This window comes from Cydia pomonella, chromosome 18, assembly GCF_033807575.1.
Source record: "Cydia pomonella isolate Wapato2018A chromosome 18, ilCydPomo1, whole genome shotgun sequence".
NCBI lineage: Eukaryota > Metazoa > Arthropoda > Insecta > Lepidoptera > Tortricidae > Cydia > Cydia pomonella.
Genome location: NC_084720.1, coordinates 14,385,507 through 14,403,455, shown reverse-complemented (window position 1 = coordinate 14,403,455; position 17,949 = coordinate 14,385,507). Strand labels below are relative to the sequence as shown.

Genomic DNA, 17,949 nt, shown 5'->3' with positions numbered 1-17,949 from the left:
AGTGGCAGTAAATTAAAACACGATCGAAAGGAGTGTTTTAAATCGAAACGAGTTGCCAATTATCTATTCGCACATATACAACGTTTTACAGTACATATGGCACTTTAAATTTTCGACATAGGCGCGTAAAGTGCTAATTAAAGTAGTACCATATGTACTATAAAAAATGTTGTGTTTCAGTCGTTAGAAAAAATTGTTTAACCCTTTACCAGGCCAAGGGATATATTCCACCCACATCTTATATCGGTTACCGTAGTCAGGTTTTAACTCCAAACCACCTACAAAATATTTTGTCAATCCCTGAAAATATTATTTTATGATCTTCATTCAGAACACGCTTCTAAATTGCGTAATATATCTTCGGCAGCCGTTTAAATTCACTTGAACGCTAATTTCAGTAAACTACGGAGAAATTCGAACACTTTCCATAATTTCTAGGAAACAGAAGTACATAGGTCGAACAATTTTTTGATATTTTGTAGATTTTGAGTGTTGAAAGCTAATGTAATCGTAAACATTGCTAAATATTCATGCATTATTGTGTATGACCAGAATTAGGATGTGGGTTGACATTATCCCATGGCCTTATTAGAGTTTAACTGTGTGGGAGCTATTTTTCCCATGGCCCGGTAAATTGTCTTGTCATGTCATAAAAACTCACGTAAGTAAGTAGTGATTGATATAATGTTTCGTAGGAGATTTAGAGTTAAACCTTGACTATTATAACCGATATAAGATGTGGGTGGAATATATCCCTTGGCCTGATCAAGAATATAATAAGACAAAATCTAGTATGACAGTTCATTACTTAGACAGGCGATGGGATAACCGTAACCCACATTTTTATTTCTGGTTTAAAGGAAGATCTCCGACTTTCATAAATACATTTTTTACAAGGCGTTCAATACGGTTGCAACAACATATAAAGTACGTATTAAGACACGCTGGTTCTTCGGGGCCTGGTAAAGGGTTAACCCTCGTGTCTTCAAACCCCCGAAACGCTCAAGATTTCCACTTCTCTAAAATACATAACTGTTTTAGCCAAAAATATTAACTGTTGAACTATATTGAAGGCCCGGTTCACATTGAGTGGCTGCACCACTGTGCACATACCAAGTTTATTCTAATTGTAACTTTTTTGACCACATTATTTTCAATATTTCTCGATTTTTAGCGAGGTAAAATTTTTTTGATGTCATGTACCAAATAATACAAAAAAGGTACTAAAACTGGGAGTAAGCGTCAGGATGTCAGGACCATGATAGCTATTTGCATGACACTTACGATACTACAATACAGTAAGGGCTATAACCGCGAACCACTTCATTAGTTCATCTATTCGCCTCTCTATCACTGCGCGATCTTTCTTTGTGCGAAAGAGAGGCACATAGGCTTCCCCTTCCCCCTGACGAAATTATGCGTTCCACGTCTTAATCATTAATTTAAGAACAATAAAACATACGAAGAGTATTATTGTATTATTTCAGTAGTTACAGTAATAATAGGCATAAAATAGGGAATATTACGCAAAATTCTGCGTAGAGGGCGTTACTAACGCACACGGGGCCTACCGCGAAATGGAAAATCTAAATTGTGGTTTCTACCTCCATCATTCTTGCATATTCGATAGACAGAGAGGCAGATAGGTAACGAAATTTCGTTTCGCGTTAGACCATCTGTAACCAAAACGCCTTGATGCATCAATGCCATAGTGAAAACTTGTCAAAAAACTGTTTAAGGCATAGTATGCATAAGTTACTCTCAGGTTTATAATACATGCTAGTGCTGCTCTCTACAGCCTGAAAAAATGTATGGCCTATCTATTTCAGGAGAATGCATCGTACGCGAGCAGTTAGCAATAATATCGCCAACGACAGATTGCAAATGAAATATAGGCACCTTTATGAGTAATTCAATAACTGCACTGAAATATGATGTTCGTACTCTCTGCAGGCAGATATACAGAAGATCAGTTGGACTCTAAATTAAGTAAAAGAAATAGTTTCCCGTAATCTACAAATTTATTAACGAGATATTTCATTATATATAACTTCGTACGAAATGAAAAGTAATACGTGGGAATATGAGAAAAAATTAGTATATTTATATTAATTTATAACCTACATGCTCATTAATGAATAATTTTTACAAGCAGTAACATTACTAGATATCTCATTTAATATAATCCGACTAAATTACATTTCCGCAACACCTCCGTATTTCACAAAATAAATCAAGACATTATGCAACTTATATAATTTTGACGTATATATCCGAGTCGCCCGTGTTGCGACCGTTGCGACTTTCATGTAGTAACACCTAACATGGAAAAGTAAATAATAAAGACTGAATCTTCACGGATACCGCGTTGTTCGGGAAATATATATAGGTCAAATAAATACTTAACTAAGTCGCTTGTAATAAACCTTGCGTAGATAGATAGATAGATAGATGTATAAATAGAATACTCTTTATTGGAACACCTCAGTAAAAAGATACAAAAGAAAATAAAAAACAAACAATTGATTAAATGTAGAGGCAGACAACAGGCGGCTACGTAACGACTTATATATACTTATAGTACGTTATTCTTTTGTTATATAATTTATTTCATTGTCAATAATATGATAATCCGACAATATTTACGAAACGGCAGTATTTAGTTCTTAAAGCTCTGCTTCTTCTGAACATTTTTTTATTCCACTTCATTTACTATTAAAATTGGTAACAAATTCTTAGGCAACTTGTCTGGCGCTATCAACTATCTCAAGTAAAATGTGGAGCCAGCGTGACTAAAATAAATATAAGTACTATTTTTTTATTGCTTTCCACAAAACCGGCAATATGTAGAATTGTGTAGCTTTATTTACAGAAATTTGGTTTCATATAGAGATTGGCAGTCATTGTTAATTAACTTCTCTCTGCGCCGAGTAAAATATAACCCGACCAAGTAATGTATTGGCTATACCATCCATATTTAACAAACAAATTTATGACGTTTTGTAACCTTCTTATTTTGGCAAATATATACCGACACATCCAAGCATGCACATTGCGAAGGTGGTATTCTGGTTTTTCATCTTGGTCCAATGTGTATTTGCGTCTGACATTTTGCTTAATGAGAGAGTGAGACGCAATGCACATTGGACAAAGATCTTAGACTAGTGGAATATCACCCGAAAGGAAGAATTGAGTCACCGGGTGGCCCGGAGGCTCCGGGAAGTCCGATTTTCGCTCATAGCATGACCGGCTAGTCTCCGGTCCGAGCCCGCACCGGGCCACTACAGAGCTCCGGTGATGACGTAATGCTTTCCATAGAAAACGAAGCGCCGGAAGCTCCGGCCCGGCCCTGCCCCTGTGTAGCGTGAGTCAACCTTTAATCAATTCACCTTCGGTGGTGATATAAGCGATAAGTTCAACGCCGCACGAGCATGTGCTTATTCCAATTGCTTCACATGCAGAGTCGAAGGCTCAAGTAAAATAAAATAAAATATGTTTGTGCGCCATATATTTCTCATAGTGTTGTGTTCCTGCCGGTGAGGAAAGTTACCAGAGATCAACGAAGGTGCGGAGTGTTAGGTTCTGCATCGCGCATGTAACTCCTCTGGAGTTGCAAGCGTCCATAGGCTACGGAGTTTGCTTACCATCAGGCGGGCCGTATGCTTGTTTGCCACCGACGTAGTATAAACAGTTAAAATAACTATGAGAAAAAATAAAAATAAATCTACTATGGGAAAAATTGTGACTAAACTATGTCAGTCTCAAACAATCGCAATTGGTTGGGAGTCATATTGTTCTAAACTAGCGACATTACACTACATGGCTACTTGTTTACATATGTATACTTCTTAGAGAAAAGGCGAATGTGTGTCCGGCGTGCCGAATGTGTGATGTGAATGTGAATGACACCATTGTAGGTATTTTTTCCAAGAAACACACATAAAATATGGGATCCCTTTGTTTGACATAATTATTGAAAGTCATAATGTAATGTTAGTCATATTATCATTAGTCATAACTCTGAAACCGTTAACTTTTCAGGAATTTCCTTAGATTATCCTATAGATAGGTTAGGTTAGGTTAGGTTTGTTTTATGGCAATCCTGAAAAGTTACGCGTTTCTGAGAAAAACCAAATTATGACTAACGAAAATGCGGACAAACAATACATTATGACTTAAAACTTTATGGGAAACAATAGAGACCCATAAAATATACGTGACAAACTCGCTTAGTATTAAATTTTCCAAAATCTTACTTTTAACCCTTTAAACAGTTCACCTTGTGCTCATTCCAATTGCTTCACATGCTCAGGAGAGTCGCAGGCTCAAGTAAAATATAATAAAATAAGCCCCGATTGCTATTTTGCAGTGATTTTGATGGTTGAAGGAATGTAACTTTTGACATTGACAAATTCGTATCATTCACACTTTATTGCACATAAACAGGTTAACATAAAACAGACAAAACAAAACAAAAAACGTTATGTACATAAAAAGACGAAGTTATCCCTAAAAGGGATCTCTTCTAGCTAACCTTTGAGAAAATCCGAAAGGATCAAACAATAACATCTTATAAGCATTGTTCGAATTGGGCCGCTTGTCTTTCGACAAAGGAAAAGGACTAACTCGCCCCCCCCCCCCCCCCCGCCCCCAAACACTATGACGGCACGTAAAATACTTTTCATTTCTCATGCTCTGTAGTTGTTGCAGAAAATGACACGTTTCTGCTCTAGAGCACTATACTTTCCTAGTACGTTTTTTTTTTTACGATAAGCAATTATAATTTTGGTTTTAATGGATTTGTGATACAATTTCCATTCTGATAATTAACTCCCCATTCCATAAAAAACTATATTTTACCTAAATTGTTAATTGAAAGTATCCTCAAGAAATAGTACTGAAGTTTATACTTAGCCGTGTTTTTTAAATGCACATTTATTTTACTTTCCTCGTATTCGAAATGAAAAGTAACTTAACTCGGGGCAAAGGCACCATTTCATCCCAACAATCTACTATTGTTCACTTCACATCTTTGCTCAAAGGCCCTAGTGCACCCCTGCTCGGCAAGCCGCGGCTCAAAATTTACACTAGACAATGGCTGATTCTTTGCTGCCTTTGATTCTTTTTCTAAAAAATTTCGCCGACCCCTGAGGGTAAAAAATTAAAGCGATCTCCGATGAAAAATAGGTGATAAAATGGGTCTAGAGGTCACGTATACACTGAATCGACCAAGAGCTCGACTCTCTTGTGTTCGTGGAATGGAACACAGTCGCTCAGAATGCGTTGGCGACCGGTTCCGCTGCTCAGTCTATATTTCACGATATTTATGCGCTAAAATTGCCATAAACTCAGTCTTTGCATCAGTATCTACGTGCAACTTTGCACATTCATGAATTAAAGGCACTATTTATTAAAAATATAGCGCCTTAGGCGAGAAGCGCTCTCTACAGGATGTTTAACATTTTTGTTTATAATACAGGAGGCAAACGAGCAGACGGATCACCTGATGGTAAGCGATTACCACCGCCCATGGACACCTGCAACACCAGAGGGGTTGTAAGTGTGTTGCCGGCATTTAAGATGGGAGTACGCTCTTTTCTTGAAGGTTTGAAGGTCGTATCGGTCCGGAAATACCGCAGGCGACAGTTCATTCCACAGTTTAGCTGTGCGAGGCAGGAAGTTTCTGGAGAAACGCACAGTTGAAGACTTCCAACTATCTCAGTGGTGAGGATGGAAATGTGTTCGATTCCCACCGAACGGGCGGAGTCAGCGCGCTTTTCACATTTGTACGGCCGCAGGCCGGTTGGCTCCACGCGGACGCGATCGGCTCTGGACGGACGCCATCGCTTCTGTCATCCATACCTACATAATTTATAAGCACATTGACAATGCGCTCAGGTGCGGCTCGAGCTCCAGCCGGTCGGTGGGAATCGTTTATTAAGGTGCAATATTTCCAGAAAACGGGGTTTAAAAAAGTCACAATATGACTGCCTTAAATTTAATTAGCAATTTTGACTATCCTGAGGCCTTTCTCGAGGGTCTAAATCGATTCGAATTCTGAGCTTTTGACTTCCGCTCGATTGAAGAAAAATACAAAAATAGGCCTAAAGAGCACTTTAGAAATTTTAAACAAATTTTGCACAAAAGCTAAAATTATGAATATTGCCAGTATATAACTATATCTTAGGATAGTTCGAGATATTCCTAAGTCTGTTTAGTATCAATGTCACCTATAAACGAAGATCTAGTTATTCATTCGATAATAAATACAGCACTTAAGGCAATTTAATATCAGCATTTGATCCTGTAAAGTGACCACTGAAGTGAAGATTTTATAAGTTTAAGTACTTATAGTTACTTTGAAAGATGTGTAATTTCTATAATGTTATAATATACAAGGTCTTAACTTGTAGACAGTTTAATAAAAAAAACAAATGAACGATATTATTTATAGCGTAGGTATAATTGTAGCGCCTAAATATATGAAACAAGCAAACGGCCCTATTCGAACTTTAAGATACGTCAAATATTAGGTCTAGCTACTACGGATCGCATGTCAGTGTCAAAAGTCAACTTTTTGTATGAAAAAATGACCACTAATGTTTTCTCTAAAATCATAATAAAACTGTGGAGCTCTTCGGTGGCTAGTGGCTACTAGTGGGCCCCTCGGGATGGATTCATATTTATGATTTGTTTCGACAAGTTTAATTCCTTTGGGACGTTAAGAACAGGCAATAAGATGTGTTTTTTATCACAATAAAACGACTGTAACTAATTGTATACCTAATACAATAAAAAACAATGAGGTTAATTAATTACAAAGTCTGTATAGGTTTAACGCCTAGCCGTTTTGCGAGAGACGCGCAGCTCTCGATCTGTTTGGATTCATAGACAATCGTGCCTCTTTTCTTCGTTTGATCCAAATTAGAACGCTCCTTGTCTCCGGGAGCCAGTACTGGTAGTGAAGGATCAACCTAGAAAAAATAATTTTATAACATAAGGCCCGACAAATTGCTTAAAAATACCTAGGTACTAAAAGATAAATAGTCTAAAACGAGTTGCCATGTTAGTTGACCTAATTTTTTGAGTGACGTGTAAAAAACTGCAAAATTGAAAGGCAATGAATCTATACGGGCAAATACATATAGTACATACCAGATACCAGGTTTTTTTATAATAGTAGAAGGCAAGCAATTACCATCGCCCTGGACACCTGCAACACCAGGGAGGTTGCAAGTGCATTGCCGGCACGTGATACGTTCTTTTATTGAAGATTTGAAGGTCGTATCGGTCCGGAAAAACCGCGGGCTACAGTCATTTCACAGTTTGTGCGAGGTAGAAAGTTTCTGGAGAAAAGCACAAGGAGCATCCATTCGCTATGTGTGAGCTTCAAGGGGGGGAGGGGGTCAAGCCGAATTTCACCAAGTCTCACGTGGGGCAAATACCACGTAATTTTTATCAGACCAAATATAGTGTAAAAAAGAGAATCAGATTAATTTAAAGTAAATCATGTTTCTAGACTAAAATATGCCAAAATTTGTGCCCGTAAGGCCCCGTCTTACGAAGTAATATAAGTCAATAGTACAGACAGCATTAAAAATAGCGGATCAGACTAATCAGGCAAATGTCTCTACCATTCTCTAATAACTTGACAAAAATAGATGTGTCTCACTATGTGGAATAATTAGACTGTTACAGATACATTACTGAACGTAAACTATAGAGATATTTATACTATTTCAGAGTAGCAAATACTTTTGGCGCTTTGTGTCATCCGCTATTGATGCCGACTGTACCTACACTTTAAATACTTAAAAATAAAAAAATAAAGTTTTTCTTTATTAAAAGGAATGAACGTTACCGGTGGCAAATTTCTCCAGTGACTCAGACAGTCCGCGAGGCGGTCTCCGAAGCCGGGAGCGAAAGACCCCGGGTCTACGGCCACGAACATCTGCCCCAAATTAGGCGGGTCTGCAGGGTTGGTGCCACCCCATGGGCGTTCGTGGCTCGCCAGGGCTCCTGAAATATTTTAAGACAACGTTTGAAACTTATCTATAATGACTCATCGCTAGGAATAGTATACTTACTGTTAACCAAGGGATGAAAGGTATTCATGTGTGTCGAGATAGTTAGGCGCTCAACGCAGTGAGAGCATCAATAGTCCGAGAACGAAATTATGCTTTTAACCCAGTTAAACACTAATTTTCATTTCGAATACGAGGAAAGCGTAGCGTAGAAAATAAAAAAAGACCAGCAAATTTCACGTTTCAAATTTTTTTTATAAGGTTATATAAAATATTTAGTTAACAGGATTTAGTGTGAGAGTGTGCAGGAGTTACAACCTAAACTTAGAAATATTATTTTAAACATTCACATTGAAAAAATAAAACGGGAAATGTAATTATTAAAATAGTTGCATTTTATATAGAACAGGAAGGCAAACATTTTGAGCATTTAATCAACTAATTTGTTGTAAATAGCAGTTGATTGTACTGATATCATTTTACTTAATGTCAAAATTCATGCTTAGAAGACATAAATTCTTACGGTTGAGGGTATGGAAGGTAGAGGCAAGGAACAGAAACTCCTTAGGCAGAATTGTTGCAAAAGTGTCCAGCTGTCAGCTATAAATAATAGTTCCAAATCTCTCCAGAGTAGCGCTAGTGTAGCTAAGAACCGAGGCGTTATTGACGGAGTAAAGTGCGCTGTCTAGGATTAGATTTTTTTCTCAAGTATTCTAGGTATTGTAGCGCCACCTATTTATGGTTTTTTGGCGGACACTTTTTGGTATATAGAGATTTTGTTCCTTGCCTCTACCTTCCATAGTTGAGGATTTCGATCAGTACAGTAAAATTGCAGGTGTATTGTTGCCACATTTATAGGGTTCAGATAGGTGATTATTTAAAACTCTTTGAATGCAGGTCGTAATGTTTTTAAATTAAAAATGAAGTCTTCTTTCAGTATATTTTCCTATCTACAGTATTTAAAGCAATTCCCCTCCATGTGGTACGCCGTAGGACGCCCTGTATAGTGTATGAATATTCATAAGATGACTGCTAAGTAGGTATTAGTTGTTTTATGATCCTATAGACAATAGATATGTAGACTTCAACGCCACAGCCCCCCACGCCGCGCCTCAAATTAAGTTGATCAACTTAATTTGAAGCGCGGCGTGGGGGGCTGTGGCTTAATTTAGATATAACTGTCAGTCATTTAATTGACAGATTGAAGTGCTGGAGTAAAAACCAAATATATAATACCTGAAAGTGAGCTGCAGAATACCTCATTCATGGCACTGAGGCAGTATCCTTTGTATCCACTGGTCTCCTCCACGCCACCTAGTGGATATAGGCGGCCTGATTCAAAACCCTGAAAAATCACAGTATAGCTTCATGAGTCGGCTTAGCATAGAAGCGCCGCTCTCAAGGCAGACAGGTCGACGGGTAATCTATCTCGCGCTCGAGATAAAGTTGCGTCGCTGCTGTGCTATTTCAGCCTGATAGGCGTATAATACACGCAGTTATCGCGTGACAGTGATAAGATAAATCGTCCATTGTTTTTTTTTTGTGGTATAAAAAAATACGCGACTAAAGTTTAATTTTGCCCACAGATAGCGTGGGCATTGTTTTTAATACCAATGCACTTCGCAGATAGCTAGAACATACTACATGCTACCAACACGATTTGAAGAAGAAGAAGAAGAAAATTTTATTTAAAAACGCTTAATTCAAACTGAAACTACTAATTTTATGGTATAATTAACCGTTACTGATTGTTTCGGCAAAATGCTACCTACTAGCTAGATCAGCTCGAAGACCTACAAAAATAGCGAATATTACGCGAAATTCCGCGTAGGGGGCGCCACTACCACAATCCATCACAATCTGAGGGTCTACCGTGAAACAAGAAAATCGATATGTCGTTATCTAACCTCTCTATCACTCTTGCATATTCGAGCGATGAAGGTAACTAAATTTCGATTTTCGCGTTTCCCGGTAGGCTCTTTGTAAACAAACCGCCTTGATGCATCAATGTCATATTTTATTATTTGTAAAAACATATCACCCTATTATAATACCCCCTATTAAATTATTTTTTTTCTTGTTATTAAGGGAAAATAATGTGTATGACTTACCACATTAGGATCGTGTGTCATTTTCCCGTTCTGATCCATTGCCCAGCCGTCAGGCAACGGTTTTCCTTCGTGTATCTTCATTTCTACCTGAAAATTGGATGATGCAAAATTTTTGAGAAAATAATTCTACTGTAGACAGTACCTACACGGGACAGTCACATACCTATAGTACATATATTCGTGTTGTAAAATTCTATTACCTACCACTTACAAAATACTACTAACTATACATTCAGAAAATAATTCAAATTCATAAATTCTCATCATTCGAGTTACTCGCAAATATATATGTCGTTATCTCCAATTATTTACCCAACACACCTTACATAGAAACGTAGGTACCTACAACTACAACCCGTACTTCCTCAGTACAATCTTAACCCTTCCGAACTCAGTACACGCCTGTGTGTCACACTCTTCCACTTCTTTAGCTCAAATATGCACGTAGCTCGTACTCGGACTAAATATAAAATTCCAAACTACCTTGCCCATGGCAACAGCTGTTGTAGACAAGTCAACAAGTATGGAGTCCCCACCGCTGGCCGACGCTGCCATCGCTATTGGGTTTGTGCCGAGAGCGCCCTGGAATTACGAACAAGTTAGGTATATCATTTTCTCCGTCAGAGCCTGGCAAAGGTGTGGTAAAGACGACAATAAAATACCATCCCCTCATTTATTAAACTTAGCAAACCTCTTAAATTTTGTCACCTTTTGAAAAACCCAAACGTCAAATTGTTGGATAGATATGATGGTCTAGGTCCGGGTCGCGGCATCTGAGACTTTATTTTCTATAGAAAGCATCACCTGATCACCGATCAGCCATCATAGCAAACGAATTGTCGGATGCCCCGACCCGGGCCGTTCTAACATGAGTCATCCTTTATTACCCCCTGTTCAAATCTAAAGTACTCCTAAAGAACCTTGACTGAGCCCTATAAAGTTACTTCATTCTTATAGGCATCTGAGTTTAGTGAGGTCTTTGATGGTCGAAAGCCTCCAAAATGGTTACGTAGAGTACATCCAAAGTTCCTTGCAGATTCGTCTCTTATCCTTCTTGCAAGCTCATCAGTATTAACATCAGTCTGAAAAATACTTTTTATAATAATTATGAGAATTTCGACATACGTCTTTCGCCCTCGTAGGCACTAGGAGAGGAGACGAGTTGGTGAAAGCCATACCAATCAAGCCTTCCTTCTCTGCTCTTTGAGCCCACCAACCAGCCATACCGAAGTGGGTAGATCCTGAAATGCCAAATGAAAGAATATCCAGATTGCTTAGATGATTATCAATAAGGGATCAAAGTATTCCCAGTTTATGCTGTAAAATGTTAGAAGCGTAATTTGTTTATTTAGTACAATTCCCACTGAATGGGCGGAGTGGGACCGCATTTCACGTTCGTATGGCCGCAAGCCGGTGGGCTCCTCACGGACGGTTCCGTGTGGACTCTATCGCTTCTGCCATACATTATGCGCTCCGGCGGTCGGTGGGAATCGTACTTTACTGCTACCTCGTTGTACAACCGTACTCCTGTTTCTCTCGTCCATGAGAAGAGGCCTGTGCCCAAAGAGATTCCCTGAGTTCGTAAATTGAAACTATATAAAATAAAACTGCCTCCTAGTTAACAGAATCTACATATACCTACGTAAAAAAATCTTCGTCGAATTGTTTCCTAAATCTCACATTTAAAAGAATAAAAACACAGCCTTACGTATAGGTAACGTTAATGTCATATCTATATCCTCTTTGTTGTCTACTACCCACAATACACGTCTTATTGACCTTTCTGTAGGACTGTTGATATTTAAAAGAAAATGACATATAATATTTATTTATTATTTACCTTTAGTAGCTACCCATCCTATTCCAGTTTCCTTAGCCTTCTTGATAGCCAGGTCCATGCTGAAGTTGCCAACAATAGCTCCGAGTGCATTGCCACCGTCCACCCACGCTGTGGAACCATTTTCTTTTAGAACTACTGGCTTCCCTTTTGGGTTAATAGCTCCGGACTTTAGATCGTCGATGTAGAATTCTGGAAGATATTAATTATAAAAGGTAAGGCTTTTCGTCATTGTAGCTTATTCTTGCTAATTATCTAGTGTTATTTGCAGAGAAAATTAATTTTGAGGTGCCATGGGCAGTTTTATAACGCCTGAACTGTTTGAAAGAAAGTTTCACTTGATATTTACCTTTGCAGATTACACTGACTGAAAAACGAGAGAAATCAACTATGGCAGCTTCGGTAAAATTTAAGAACTGATGACATTGTCCGATGACTCTCAGGGAATTCATCACATTGAGCCCGGCAGCATGCTCCTTAGCCTTAGCCTTAACACTGCTTCCAGTATCTGAAGCATGAACGCCGACTTACCTATGCAGCCCATGATGGTAATGACCCCTGAATGCTTGCTCGCCTTCATCTTCAGCGTTCTTCTAACTTGGAGAAAATTTCTCATGGTCTTTTAATCTAACCTCAAACATAATTACTTCCCTACCAAGCTACAAGTACAAGATCATGGCTTTAAGGGGAAAGGAGCCTTCTCCATACAAACACAGTCCCCATTTTCCTCTCTGGAAATTGATATTGTGGAAAATATTTTTACATAATTTAATGTATATTAACCATACCATATAGATATGCTAAGAGAGTTTGACTTTTTTCTATTTTTTGATTATTATAATTTGAAGCGGAAAACAGATTTCATACAAGTTCTTAATGCTCCTAACTCTTATAATAATTAAATATTCGAAAAAAAACATACGTAGAGGCATAGCTGTGGTTGATATACAACAAATTGTGTCAAAATATTTTCAATAATGTGAATATCCAGAGAGGAAAATGACGAATACATTTTTATGAAAATGCGATTTCGCACGGGTCCGCCACTTTCGTCATAATACCTCATGGTGTCCACTTGTAAAAGTAAAGCTGCATGCTTCCTTGTCTTCCACGCACACAGGTATAATTAATGGCTTACCAAGTCTATTCAGTCCATGGCTGTAATGTCCCGTAAAGTCCGCCTGTAGCAACAAAGCTGTATGCTCCCTTGCCTCGTTCTCCAGCACTCCCGTAGCTTGGAAGCACTCTCGCATAAACCTTGATACCTCCTCGATGCGTACCTCGGGCATGATTGTGCTGAAATCGGAGAAAATTAAGGTTATATACAAGTCGGTGATCTAAGTAGCGGTTACTATAAAGATAGAGGATGTTTGAGAATGATCTCACCTTCCATTGTATGTATTTCGAATTTAAGACAAATTGAAAATTTTATCCCATCAAAAACAATACTTGTCAAAAAAACCAAGTCTCGCAACTCAGTTGTTCTGCGGTAAAAAGTTGTGAGATCCATGTAATACCAAGTCGGTTATTAATTTATTCAGTCTCTACTTAAGCGACTTTCTGTCTTAATACGTCCAGTCTCTAAGACCACGATCGTGGTCCATAACAATTGAAAATCAATTGTGTCTGGAATCTCCGTACTCGAAGCATTAAGTTGTTACGTAATAATTAACAGCATCTTATAGTGACGCATATCAATATTAAAATTCTTTAATGTTTTATATAAATATATTGAGACTTGGCCATCGCACTAAATAATTGAATTTACATGTGTTTTCAGGCGATTGAATTTACACGTGTTTTCAGGCGATGGCCAAGTCTCAATATATTTATATAAAACATTAAAGAATTTTAATATTGATATGCGTTACTATAAGATGCTGTTAATTATTACGTAACAACTTAATGCTTCGAGTACGGAGATTCCAGACACAATTGATTTTCAATTGTTATGGACCACGATCGTGGTCTTAGAGACTGGACGTATTAAGACAGAAAGTCGCTTAAGTAGAGACTGAATAAATTAATAACCGACTTGGTATTTACATGGATCTCACAACTTTTTACCGCAGAACAACTGAGTTGCGAGACTTGGTTTTTTTGACAAGTATTGTTTTTGATGGGATCTCATTTCTTTTTGTATTTTGTAGACAGTTCTACTTTTTTCCTTTTCGGTACCTTCTACTTATTGTATATATATGTATATCTACCAGCAACGAATTTTCTTAAAGCCCTCTCTCTGACTTATGAACTTTTTTTCATGACGGGAATACCCATTTTTTGCTCGATTTGGCAGGGGCACTACCATGCGCCTATATTTATATGGGACTAGCTTAAACCCGCGGCTTCGCACGCAATAATAATAACTGCCGTAAAACATAAATAAAACATCGTTACGAATAAAGCCAATATTGAAAAATTTAACTGAAGACTTGGCTGTATGGGCTTAATTTTTTTTGCGGTCTTTTCTAGATTTTTTAGTTTTTCCTTGATTCATACACCAAACACTACTTATATTCCAAATTTGAAGCTTCTAGGTCTGCTAGAAGTGCCTTAGAATTTTGATGATCGGTGAGTCAGTGAGTGACAAAATTAAGAAATTTGACCCGTTATAATTCTTAAAATACTGGTTCAAATTGAATGAAATTTGAAATATACCGTGTCTTTACAATGCCTGCATGGTTACTGAAAATTTCAGTCTTCTAGTTTTATCCACAACGAAGTTACAGGGGGTCGAAAATGGTCTGAATTGCTTCGAGAAAAGGATGGTACGGCCGTGATGCTTTTTTGCTCGACTTGGTGGGGGCACTGCCGTGCCCCCAGATTCAAAAAGTAAAGTTTATGGGCACCAGACGACATATATCACATATTACAGTTGTTTGCTATTGCACACTACTGTAATCAGTCAATAAGAAAATTAAAATTAGGGGAATACTATAACTTTAGATCCATTATATTGGATCTTTTGTAATTATTCTGCATTACATTATATTATTTCTAAATTATGAACATGAAATGTAACGGCATGAAATGTACGGGTCCTGATTATGAGGATATGGGAGCTGAGATTTAAATATTTTAGATGAATATGTCCGTCTTGCTAACGGTAGCGGCTCCTAAAACTACTACGATAAGGACAACGCCAGATTCGGCGACAAATCCTGCGTAAAATTCTCAAAAAACAATGTTTCGTACTCGAGCGTTTCCTCCTCCAAAACTTAACCAAATGTAACAAAATTTTGGTTTGTTTTTAGGCTAATTGATGTCGATGCTAAGGCCGTTTTGCGAATATTTGAAGTGCACTAGCGCTTTAAGAAACAAAAATATAAAAAAAAGTAAAACAGTCCAACACAGATATTAATAATAAGAATCTGTGTTGAGAAAATCATTGCTCTGGCTTCAAAAACCATGGACGAAACAGTCGAGTAATACGTTCGTATGGAGAAATAACCACTCTTGTTGCCTTTAACTTAAATAATATTCAAAGTAAAAAAAATTGGGCAAAACCGGTTTTTTTACTATCATCTTCATATTTACAAAGTACTTATTTCAAATGTTGTACTAGTTTAGTTTTAGTAGCAAATTAGCGTTTTCATAATAAAATCGCCCTGTCGTAAGGAAGTATCGTATTCTTACCACGATAATCTCCCTTTGCACTGTGGGTTGGGAATTCGATACTAGAGGAAAGGAAAGTAGGTAGACAGTATGTCATAATTAATTTAATCATGTCAGTTTCTACACTTCGTTACATTGAAATAGTTTTTTCACCTCAGCAGCTTGAACAAGCCTACTTTCATCACTCCAGGGGGCAGGGAGTGAGACAAAGTAGCTTTTTAATTTAGTGAAGGCCATGAATACAGGAATAAAAACTTTACTTGATGTTGAATTTTTTTAACCTTTAATATGTTCTCACTATTGAGGTGAAAAGTTGTATTTATCACACGAGAGTAAAGTTATTGTACATCTCGTGTTTTTGAGTCCCTCGCAAGAAAAACTAACTTTCCTCTCTTGTTGCACAAATAACTATTTTTCACTACATCAACGAAACGAAAATGCTAAATATGAAATACCCAAAAAAAAAAACAAATCAAATCCAAATGAACGTAATAAATAAATATCTTTCAAAATCATCATTTAAAAGTCAATTCTACCAGTTAACATAAGGAAACAAATCAATATTTGCATCAGATTACTTTACCCTACATGTGGATAAAATGCAACTTTCTCATTTGTTTTTGAACAATCAAGAGGGCCTTTATCTTTTGGTGTGGTGGAAATAAATTAATCCAGCGAATAAGAGTACAGCCAGTCATTAATAAGCGGTGTAACTGCTAAAACATGAAATAAACAGTTACTTTTGTAGAAGAATAAACCTATACAAATAAATACCTACTCGTATATGAGGTAGTATAATTTGTTATTATGCGACGTCAGTTTATTCACTTTGTGGCTAGACTAGGCACATATACGTTTATTTAGTTATCACAATAATTTAGTACTTACATGTACACTGTTGGTCTTATTGTGATCGTGACGCTACTAACTTAAATATTATGAAATGCCTGTCTCTACATCTTTAATCGTAGTTTATAAATACATATAATATAATATACGTACTTAACATTATCTTGATGTAGTTAACTGTAAACTAATGGTATTTGTACAGTTGGGGACAATTGCAAGTATACGATATCTAAAAAATACCAAATTTTAATGATAGCTAACGCTGATGGTTTTTTCAAGCCGAGACATTTCGATTTCGATTTCAAGTTTCGATTGTAAATCATTTTTCGTGATACATCCGCATGATTCGCTTCTCGCCAAAATTACGTTTGTAGTATTAGGAAATGCTTTTTCATAAGTGCCAAGATTTAAAAAAAAATCAGTTCTACCTAGATTTAAAAAAAATTACGGCTGATATGTATTTGCTATCAGACATTCACTTTTAATACCTTTAAGTATCTTTTTTAGGGTTCCGTAGCCAAATGGCATAAAACGGAACCCTTATAGTTTCGCCATGTCCGTCTGTCTGTCTGTCTGTCTGTCTGTCCGAGGCTTTGCTCCGTGGTCGTTAGTGCTAGAAAGCTGAAATTTGGCATGGATATATAAATCAATAAAGTCGACAAAGTCGTACAATAAAATCTAAAAATTTAATTTTTTTAGGGTACCTCCCCTACACGTAAAGTGGGGGTGAACATTTTTTTTTGCTTCAACCCTACAGTGTGGGATATCGTTGGAAAGGTCTTTCAAAACTAATAGGGGTTTTCAACAAACATTTCTTGATAAAGTGAATATATTCGGAGATAATTGCTCCGAAAGAAAAAAAAATGTGTCCCCCCCCCTCTAACTTTTGAACCATAAGTTCAAAAAATATTAAAAAAATCTTGGCAGTAGAGCTTAAGAAAGACATTAAATGAAAACTATAGCGGATATGATCAGTTTACCTGTTTTTGAGTTATCGCAAAAAGTTTCCCCTTCATAGTAAAAAGACTTACTTTAATTAGGTACTGATTATGCAAATTTGCCTATTTGTTTTACTCGGGTGAAAGGTACCGTTTCATCATACTTTAAGCTCCAGTTTAGCTTATTGTGACGGAAGAGTAACTACGGAACCCTACACTGAGCGTGGCCCGACATGCTCTTGGCCGGTTTTTTTATTGATAAGCATTATAAGATTAACAGATGATTGAATCTTGAGACATATTATACTATTTAAGAAGTCAACGCAGACGCATTGACTATACCTACTTTGAAATTTAGAATAACCTTGACAGCATATTAAGTGAGACCAAGTACCTATATCGTCTCCGTTGGCTGGGCCACCTCGAAAGAATGGGTGGAGATCGTGCTGTAAAGAGGGCATGTTTGAGCCGACCGACTGGACGCCGTCCTGTAGGTCATCCTGCTGCTGTCATGCAATTAAGGGCCACTTGCACCATCCAGATTTGTCGGACTGATTAACGTCAATCTGCAGCGT

At 37.4% G+C, this 17,949-nt stretch overlaps 1 protein-coding gene across 2 annotated transcripts; it reads right to left on the bottom strand.

The window, feature by feature from the left end:
• Positions 1-5,461: 5,461 nt before the first annotated feature.
• Positions 5,462-16,553, bottom strand: LOC133527684 (uncharacterized oxidoreductase YjmC-like). 2 transcript variants are annotated; one of them, XM_061864802.1, is made up of 9 exons: positions 16,476-16,553; positions 13,111-13,268; positions 11,976-12,164; positions 11,261-11,376; positions 10,619-10,717; positions 10,136-10,222; positions 9,261-9,369; positions 7,862-8,019; positions 5,462-6,974 (listed from the first exon to the last, which is right to left on the bottom strand). In XM_061864802.1, the coding sequence occupies exons 2-9, from the start codon at positions 13,259-13,261 to the stop codon at positions 6,816-6,818; spliced, it is 1,068 nt and encodes a 355-aa protein (XP_061720786.1). In that variant the 5' UTR covers positions 13,262-13,268; positions 16,476-16,553; the 3' UTR covers positions 5,462-6,815. The 2 variants fall into 2 exon arrangements, with proteins under 2 accessions (XP_061720786.1, XP_061720787.1); XM_061864803.1 differs by lacking the exon at positions 16,476-16,553 and adding an exon at positions 16,366-16,440.
• Positions 16,554-17,949: the final 1,396 nt, after the last annotated feature.